General features: G+C 42.7%; 1 protein-coding gene across 2 annotated transcripts; it reads right to left on the reverse strand.

The window, feature by feature from the left end:
• Window positions 1-2,800: 2,800 nt before the first annotated feature.
• On the reverse strand, window positions 2,801-9,382 carry LOC115371822 (pannexin-3). 2 transcript variants are annotated; one of them, XM_030069371.1, is made up of 5 exons: window positions 9,199-9,382; window positions 5,439-5,581; window positions 4,687-4,901; window positions 3,400-4,151; window positions 2,801-2,889 (listed from the first exon to the last, which is right to left on the reverse strand). In XM_030069371.1, the coding sequence occupies exons 1-5, from the start codon at window positions 9,380-9,382 to the stop codon at window positions 2,831-2,833; spliced, it is 1,353 nt and encodes a 450-aa protein (XP_029925231.1). In that variant the 3' UTR covers window positions 2,801-2,830. The 2 variants fall into 2 exon arrangements, with proteins under 2 accessions (XP_029925231.1, XP_029925230.1); XM_030069370.1 differs by lacking the exon at window positions 2,801-2,889 and having other exon boundaries at window positions 3,308-4,151.
• Between the last annotated feature and the right edge of the window lie 494 nt (window positions 9,383-9,876).

The raw sequence follows: 9,876 nt of genomic DNA on the forward strand, positions 1-9,876 counted from the left end.
ATCATTGGCATACACAAAGGAATCAAACAGAGAATGAGAAAAAATAATTGGATGCTGCTATCCGTTACCCATCAATAGATTCTTCACGCATTGCATCGCCTTTTGAGGGAAGAGTACAAAGCCAATCATTTGGCTGTAGTATAGAGCTTGCTGCTGTGCTGTGAACTGCATAAGAGTTATGTAAACCCCATGATGACAGCGCATCAGCATCGTTTGGACGCAATAGAAACATCACCATTATCCACACAGGCGGGAGTGAAGGAGGACAGCATGCTAAGGAGGCCTTTGATCTCCCATTTTGCCCAATCAAATGCTGAGCATTACGCTGAACATTTTGCTGAAGTGTTTTGTGTGCAAACAGTGGTGGCCGGTATCCTGCGTGCAGACATGGCTTAACCTGATCGATGAAGGCTGCCAACAGTTCCTTGATTCCAGAAGGAAGTGCTCAGAGCTGCACCGGCCTCCTCACTACTGACTCTGGAAAAAACTGGCTGCATCACAGAGGCTTTCACAGACTTTGGCATGGGTGTCTGATCCAGGGACATGGCTGATAAGGGTGATTTAGAATAAAACTGCATTATCTTTTGTTTTGATTACACAAATTATAAATATCAATGATGACCCCCATTTGTGATGCAGCCATAAATTAATATATTGCAGCTTTCAAAACAAACATGTGGTTCTTCCTGAGCATGACTCAATGACGCCCTCAAGTGGTGTGAGCCAGCCAACTGCAGTCAAAAGAACTCATCATATACACCTCTCACTATCTATGTGTATGTCCTGTTATCCTTTGTTATATATCTACCTCTTTGCAAACAAGATTATCACCAACTGCCCCACCTTTTCTTCTATATTCTGTGTCAGTTCAGATGATTCAGGATAAGGCGCGATGGGATTGAATTCACCTCAAATTCAATACGTGACAATACGTAATACGTGACAAACGCCTCTGCCTCTCCTCTGTGGCCCATTTTACTTTTCCAAATAATGAAATCAATTCTAAATTTCTTAATGACCCAGCACTCTGCAAAAACACTATTGGATTTCAACTGCCATCATTCATAATTGGACCTCCACTGAGGCATTTGACTGTCATGACTCCAGGATCAACAATGCACTGGTTATTCCCTGCTGTTCTTAAATTGTCCCCATTACCCACAAATTCCCACCAGGTAACTTGTTTCCCTTTTTGTCTTACAGTACATCAAAATAATAGCATGATTTACTCTGTGGGTAAACCAGTGTTGCTGCACAGCTGCTACCCTGGACTCATTCAGTGCTGCGACAATAATGACACATGGTGTCAGAAGTGGAACAGCTCCTACGCACATTTTTTTCACAAGTGCCGGTTTGTCTTTGGGAGGCAGGCAGAACATCAGACATCTTTGTCGGCCTGCTTCTGGAAAAGTGTCTAATTTGTGTCCAGTGAGGCCTCGCTTCAGATGGATTTTAGTTGCTCCGGGCCACAGATTTGATGTTGGATATGCTCATCATTCTCGAAAAATTGGTTGCTGGCTGTGCCCTCTGGTTTAATGGCAACAAACAGTAATTACATCATCTTGCTGGGACTGACTGACTAAAAACCTATCAGTCAACTACTAACTGTAAAATGTGGTTGATGTACTGGAATGGCTGTGCTCAAATGTGTTTTAACTGCTTTCCCCACATTCTGGCTTTATAATTAATTAATTAATCAATATGACAAAAAAAATGAGCATTTTAAAGGTGCATTTTGCAAAATTGCTGAGGATCGATTTAAATGAGGTAGCGTCGACAAAAAGCATGTAATTTATCAGTGAAATGAGCCAACAATGACATTTCCACCTTTGGGGACATAGTGCACGTTTAATTCTCCTGTTTACTATAAATTATAGTATCTGTCATGTGTACCCTTGAATCACATGTAAAAAAAAAAAAAAAAAAAAAGAAGACTGCTTGGTCTCCTAAAACAAACACATAAATAACCAAACAAATACATAAATCTGCTGAGGAAAATGACGACAGAAACACCAGATATACAAACTTTATTTATTTATAGAATAACATATAACATTTATTTTCAAAATTCACATAAAGACAAAACTGAGATATACCGATGCACTAAATAATAGTTTTTTTTTAAAAAAGAGGCAAAATCTGGCCAGGCGATAATTTACGAAAGCGGTGGAATTATTACAAGTTCATATCCAGCTCATCTCCATCGAAGTTCAAGAAAAGTCAAGCCCCAGACAATAACTCACATATGTATCCATAGTTACCACTGACATTGTTTTTGCACTCTTCATTCATTTGCATACATTTTGATAATTATATCAGAAATGCTGTATTGATCCCCGCGGGGAAATTGGTAATATAATGATAATTCTAACAAATGCACAAGCACTGCAGATGGTGACCATCGTAATGATTCAGGGGATATGGTTGAGTTCAGTTTAACTAATGCTTTGTGTAAATACAGTATGAGTCAGCCAAGCAGCCACACCTCGTCAGCTTTCTTGTGACGACAAGCCAGCACTGGTTTATCAAAATGCATGGTAGTCTACTGAGAGACGTAAACAAAGTCTGCAGTGACTACAGACCCACAGTGGTGGCTGCTGACTGTCGATAAACTCAGGAGCGAGTGCTAAAAAGTGAAAGTCAAATCCATTGGCATTTCCCAAAGATTTGCCATGTACTTCTAAAAGAGGCTTTTTTTTCTCTCTCTTCAGGCCACAAAAACCCTTGATTGGTTTCCGCAGTCTTTGTAGCTACAGTACTCTTGAAAATCTATTGTAGATCGTGGCCCAACCCCCCCATTGTTATCACATTGATTCAGTCCATAGGTGGCCTAGTAATGACTAAAGGGTGCAGTCTCCTTCAACTCATGGTACCCGTGGTGGTTTGGCTCTGTGAAGAAACAGAGAGGGCAGTTAGGGCTGGGAAGTACCACAAGTCTAGCTCTTCCATGTTAAGCCATTGTTCTCAAAAGACTCTTTTAGAAATATAGGCGTTTGTTTTGATTTCAAAATGAAAGATGAAAAAAATGTGTACAGCAAACAACAATTGATTTGTGTCAAGCGTCTTTGTGTTAGAGAAACAATTTTTTTTTAATGTTATGTTGCTATGTTTTTATTCGAGTTCACTATGAACCCTAGCTACTGGCTGTAACTGTTTTTCTCAAAACTCCCTCTTCTAGACCATTTGGATATTGCCTCATTCTATTTGCACTTAAAGTGTCGATTCACTTAGAACTACTTAGACCTCCTAATACATAGAGTACTTGCATTTCATTTCATTTTCAGAGGCTATATCTGTAGTCTGGAGGTCACTTAATAATTTTCTGTACATCCCAAATGATGTAGATGAAAATAGCCACTAGCAGCATACGTTTAAGCGTGTAGATAAGAGTTACGGTACCGAGACTCATATTCTCCTCCACCAAAGGCCTCTGCTCACTGCAGTTAACCACTTTTCCCTGCGCCGCTCCCAGAATAGTCATGATATCCACCAAGTTGAGCTTCCCTTCTTCTCTAGCCTCCTCCAGTTCCTCCTTCAGCTCCATCGCTGCCTCTTCACGCTCTTGGATCTCCTCTTCACTTAGCATTGCGCTCAAGCCCTGGCCCGGGACGCTGTTTCCCACCTGTGGTGGCGCCAGAGAGCACAGCGCTCTCACCTTGCCGTAAGACTTCAAGTGAGCAACGTTGGCGCGCAAGAAGAGCAGGAGGACGTTGAGGTCATTCAGAGGGCAGCCGAGCTTACGGCGCCTGATGAGGTCCAGCGCTGGAAGGATCTCGTAGACGGACAGGAAGGTGGTGTCCCAGACGAAGAGCCGAACCAGGCTGAAAAGGACGATCGGAGCCAGCAGCACGTAGATGGCGCCATTTGCCACACTTATCACCTGGAAGACCAGCTGGCCAGTCATTTTACACTGGATCAGCTCGGGCACCCAGTTCTGATCGCGCAGCATGCCTGTGCGAACGAAGCAGCTGAACTCGTCCTGCAGGAAGGCGGAGAGGTGGAAGTAAGCCAGGTAGAGGCAGGCGGCGGTCATGAAGGTCAGCAGCAGGAAGCCACGCAGGAAAAGCATGCTAACCAAGAAGTAGGAGTTGTGTTTGCATTGCATGTATCTCTCCAGCAGGGGATACTCAAAGTATCTCTTCTTCTTGGCTCTGGTGACAGACAAAGATAAGCGGGATTCTTTGAATAGTAACAGGAAACGTCGGCAGCTAGCTCTTTTTCTGCAGTGTCCTTCTCTGTACAGTAATCTTCCACCTGAGCAGATTGGGCTTACGTGCCTTGCTCAAGGGCACATTGACAGTCAAGGTTAAGGGTGGAAGAGCATTACTCATTCTCTTTACCCAACCTCGTTTTCCCAGCTGAAGTTGAAAATTCAAACCAGCACATTTATCCCCACAAGCCAACACCCTCTAACCTCTCTAACCATATTTTTCCTTTGTGGATCCTCTTTAGCGCTGAAGCGACCCAGTTTCAACAAGAAAAAAAAAATCATTCAAGCTTAATTTAATTAGACTTAATCTAGTTTGGAGGGGAATCAACTCTCTCAAGACCAATTTTCTCAAAAAACAAACTTAATAAATATGTAAAACAACTACAGTTTTATTTAAAACATAAGCACCGGGATAGCACTGGATATTCTTTTAGCAACCTGCCACAATTTTCAGGTATTTGCCGTCTCCCTCTCACCTCTCCAGCTCGGCCTGAAACGTCAGGGGGTTCTTGGTGCTCTGACGCATATCCAGGATGCTCTGGGCCATTCGGACCGAGCGGTTGTACGCCCTGTCTAGCTCGTCAATAATGAAGAGCAGGTCTGAGGCCAGTGTGGGCATGACAAGCTGGCGCCAGATCAGAGCCGGCAGATACATCAACACCGCCATGGCCAGAAGAGAGTAGGGGAACATCTGGATGGACAGGTAAAGAATGAGAGAAAAAGGTGATAGAAAAGGGACACAGATGGAAAGAGAAAAGAGTGGCATGGAAAGAGAATTTGAGGGGGAAAAAAATTATGGTTCAACAACCCCAGTATTACACATTAACAACCACACATTCTGTTTATACAGTATACTAGTCCTTTTTTTTACCCATTTAATGACTAGGTCTGAAATGTCAGGTTTATTATTACATGGGTCTGAATAGTTTATGAATGGCTCTTGCAAAAAATAGGTATTCTGTGTCTTATTAAAGAGGTACCTTGACATTTTCGATTTTATGTCTGTACACCGTAAGGGGAAAAAAAGTTTAAGCCTTTGTCTATCAGCAATCCTAGAAACAGTTTGTTAACACGGCCAGAATTCCTCCACACATAAAAGAAACGGTTACCACAGGCTACAAGGTGATTATTATCACAGCGTTGCACATGAATTTTAAATGTCAATATGTCCCTGTAGGTGTGTGGGAGAAACAAGTCAAGCAAACCCGAGCTGAATCTCTTAACTTACTTTGTGAACCCAGAGAGAGCGTTCCTCAAAGTTTCCATCGCTGTCAAACTCGTGGTGCATGAGGGAATCCCAGCAGTACGTGTCGACGTAGCTGGCCTGCTTGACTGTGAAGTTGCTGGGAGGGAAACAGCTGATCTGAGGCCCTGGAGAATAAACAAATGTTGATCTGTTACATTATCTACGAGCACGTGGAGTGGGTCTCTGCATCGTCCTTTGATCCTGTTTTATCAATTCTCCTGCAAGCACCACTTTGGCACTTCATATCTGACACACACACACACAGACATGCACACACACACACACACACACACAGACACACGGCGCTCAGTACTGGAGGTCCACTGCCATACACATCTGAGCTTCTGCATGTCCTATTCCTTTCATTTACAGAATTTTGCAAGAGAAATCATATGTTTCCAAATGGTAACCTGGCATTTAAAGGCTCTGGGTCGCTCCCTTCCAAAATCGGGCTCCTCCACCGTATATTTAGTTCACCTTGGTTTAACCACATATAGTCCAACCACTTGAACCCGTGCTCCACACCCATCTGTCATCTCCCAAGGGTGCTCCACCCTTAAAGAGCGAGGCTGGGAGGGAACACGGGTGTGCCCCCTCCACTTCAGAGCCCTTACAAGAGAAACATGGGGCTTCTATTTTTTACAAGCAGCCTCCACATCTGCCCAGCTTTCTGGAAGCTGAAACATACTGCCACTAATTTACTGTCAGGACCTGATTTCTCCAGCCAGCTCATTATAGGCAACTGTTATATTGTCCAATTATACTGTGTGTGTGTGTGTGTGTGTGTGTGTGCACTGTATGCGAGTGTTTTGACTGGAAATATAAGGACATTCCCTGCCTGCTGTAAAGACACCATAGGCTACAAGCTGTGCTACACTGTCCATCCATGCCTTAGGCTATTAATCCATACAGTAAAAATAAATCAGCCACAATATGCATATATCCTTGCTGAATATATCTATTTATCCATTTTGACCCACAACCGTGCAAACATTTAGAGAAAGATTAAAAAAAAAAATTAGGTTAAGTGAGAAGAACATGTTAGCAGTTTTCCCACGCGGCTGGCCAGATTGTCATCCGAAACATGTAATTATAACTTTCATTTGAACCCGAAATAAACATCTATTGTGTATTTTGGTCAGCCTCCCGTGGTGTTAGCCATGTTGGATGTTACATAGTCCTCTGTTTCAGCTGTCAACAGACTGTAAAACGGTAACAAGTTTGTATTGAGAACAGGGTGAAGAGCCGCTGCTGGCAAAACAAATTTTACATTAACTTCAGGAGGTTTAGACAGATATGTTTAAAAAAAAAAAAAAAAAAAAAAGATACACAAAAAATGAGCAACATAGTGTAATGCAGTGTAATGTATTTGTAAATGGGCTACAGATCAAATTTCTAAACTATTGGTCATTCAAAATATAATTCAAATGTATGTCATTTTGGCCTATTTTGGCCCATTTTTTGTATTTTGAAAAATGCCTTAATGCATATTGTTACAAGTATTAAAAAAAAAAAAAAAAAATCAGCATGGGAAGTAGTTGAACTAGCTGGACCCTGCCAAGCCCATGTTTCTCTCAGCTTCTCCTGTCTGAGGAGCCAGCAGTTGTCACAGGTCACTTCATGACTGGGGTTCATTGGTTTAATTGAAATCCAAGTCGTGTAGCCAGGTTAATGGCGAGAGCAGAGGGTCAAGCGGCGCCTGCACAGTGTCAGCCACTTCTGGCAGCCACTCGGTGGAGAGTGTTGCATTTTTCAGTCCTAAACAGATTTCGTCAAGCTGTCAGTCTTTAAAAGTTCCTGATTGTGTTCACTAAACCTTACAGTATGGCGAATACAGTTCAGAGATAAAGTGGCGCAATGACTGATGAATGATAAGATTAGATGGATCTTGAATGCTCCTCTGATGTGATTGATTCTAGACAGGACTTCAAGTATTTTTTTTTTTTTTTACTTTTAAAAAAGTATGAGGTCAAATTAGGGCTCGCTATATTTAAGGTCTGGTGAGTGCTACCGCTTGCCCACGTATGTTCTCATGCTACTTTAGCACCGTGTATTATTTCCTCCAGTCTGTGGGCGCATGCATGTTGACAAGTCATCTTATAAACAGGAAGCCCACAGAGGGAAGTCCTTACAGATTTTCTCTCCGTCTGGCTCTGCTCTAAAATATTATAAAACACTCTCCCCTTCAACTGTTCACTCCTGTGAGCAATTTGGCACCACGAGGGCGCCTAAATCTCTTCCACTGCTCCTATCTCACACACCCACTCCCCAATTAACATTGGCACATCATCCTCATATTTGTGCTTTCTACGAGAATTTCTTGGCCGAGAATCCAGGTGCAAGTAAGCCAGACAGCAGACAGCAGCGCAATCAAGCACTGTTGTGAAACTGACAACCCGGCAGATTGGCAGCCAAGATCCATCAGTTTTTACCCCGGCGCCACGTCATGTTCTACAACCCCTGTCCCACCACCCGCACGCATGGTCAATCAACATATCCTCTCATTTGACTCGAATGGAGGGGAGCTGCTGCAGAAGAAGTTCGCCTGTAATTACACAGCGCACCAGTGTTAGTGAACGCTGCTCTCAATCATCGCCCCCCAGTAATTAGCATCAGGAGCATCAGGCTGATTGCAGACCAGCGCTGGAGAGATGCTAGTTATCTCCACGTCAGGGGAATCAGCCTCCTCGGCTGTACGCTTCCAATGGTGCAGCCCTGTGCATGTCACACATAGTTCAGGCAGAAGTCAACTGCATTTATATTGGGATGGATACAGTGGTTCTGTGAGCCGGTCCTATTTAAAGAGAAATGCCATCAAATTACAGTATTCAGATGTTGTTCTCTTCCCTTCGCTGCGAAACAGTCCAGTTGGTACAAGATGCAGCAGAACATTTTGCAAGATCCCCAAAGTCAGTGAACCACTGAGCGGCCTTTCAAGCCAATTGCCTTTGTCCTTTAAATAAATTTCTATTATGTCCATGTTGCTGTTCCATAGTTTTATGCTGTTTTTCTTGCGCTGAGCAGGTCCTAATGGAGTCAGTGATTCACGTCTTCCCTTTATGCCAGGCTAGAAGATGTTTATGACTGTTCTCTGCCTTGTTTTACAGCACTTTACAACTTTGTTAAGGAAAGCGCTGTGTAGTTTAACATTTTTTTTATTACAGTTAATATGTTGTAAGGTTTCCTCATGAGTGAACTGTTAGACATGAGGAGCTGTGAGTGAGAGTGGCTAGATAAAAGCCCGCAGCGATGTGCTTGCTTATTATGCTTCAGAACTTTTAACTCGACTATGAAATGAAACAAATTCGCATCAAACCACTCAGCCAAATGTTCTGCTATAATTCAACCCAGCCAGTTTCCCATTCTTCACTAATAGAGTCACACCAGGCAGCACATCTTCAATACATGAACACGTCAGCTCTTGTCTTAGTCCTCAATGCAAACTTTAAATCAACACCCATAAAAAAAGGTGTTTATATTAGCTGTATACTCTTGTAAGTTCATCTGAATTCAGTTTAGTGAATTCGTTTAAAGGACAAACAGTTGGAGAGCGCTACAGAGAGGGCACAGTTGAGAAGAAATACACACAAAAAAAAAGAACCAAAAACACAAAGGTGGAATAAAAAATCAGTGCTCCTGAACATGTAATTAGGTATAATTAGGTGGAAACCAAATGGACTACAAAACAAATATCCTACAGTAACACAGCTGCAACAGGTGACAGAGACACACGCTTTCTCACCCAGGGAGATCTCACGGGCGAAGGCCATGGAGACCAGCAGCAGTGGAAGGCCGACGGACACAAATTTGATGACCTTGTCCAGAGGGAGCTCCAGCTCCAGGTGGACGAGCCGATCTATCCCGGAGCTGTCCTGCAGCAGGGCATCAGATAGCATGGCCTTGGCCGCCTCATGGGCGATGGACATTTTGAACACCTACCCAGAGATAAAGCAAGGTTTCAGCACAGAAACAGGATTTTTTTTTTTTGGGACACAGCAGAATATGATAGACGCATATCGTGTGCTTGCAATATTGTAAGTGCAAACTAGATGTATGACCTCCCCCATTCCTTTATCTATTATACTATCATATCACATTTCACTGTATATGCGATCTAATACATAAGGAGTGACTATCATGTATAATGTATTTACAACAGCATATTGCATTGGCCCCATTATTTTCCATAGCATTATAGTTCCAAAAGTCAAGGCAATCTGACCACAAATGCAGTTAATATTATTCCAAGTCATATCCCAGTTGATCTGAAACATTTTACATGTTGTAAAGCATAAGAGGACAACGATTAGCACCTTACCTTAAGTCTTCCAGCTCTTTTTTAGTGAGGCTAATAGAAAATCTTTAGTATCTTCCAGTAAGTTCCTCTAAAGGCCCGAATGGTGCTGGAGAGCTCCTTAAG

Source organism: Myripristis murdjan, chromosome 14 (assembly GCF_902150065.1).
Source record: "Myripristis murdjan chromosome 14, fMyrMur1.1, whole genome shotgun sequence".
Lineage (NCBI taxonomy): Eukaryota > Metazoa > Chordata > Actinopteri > Holocentriformes > Holocentridae > Myripristis > Myripristis murdjan.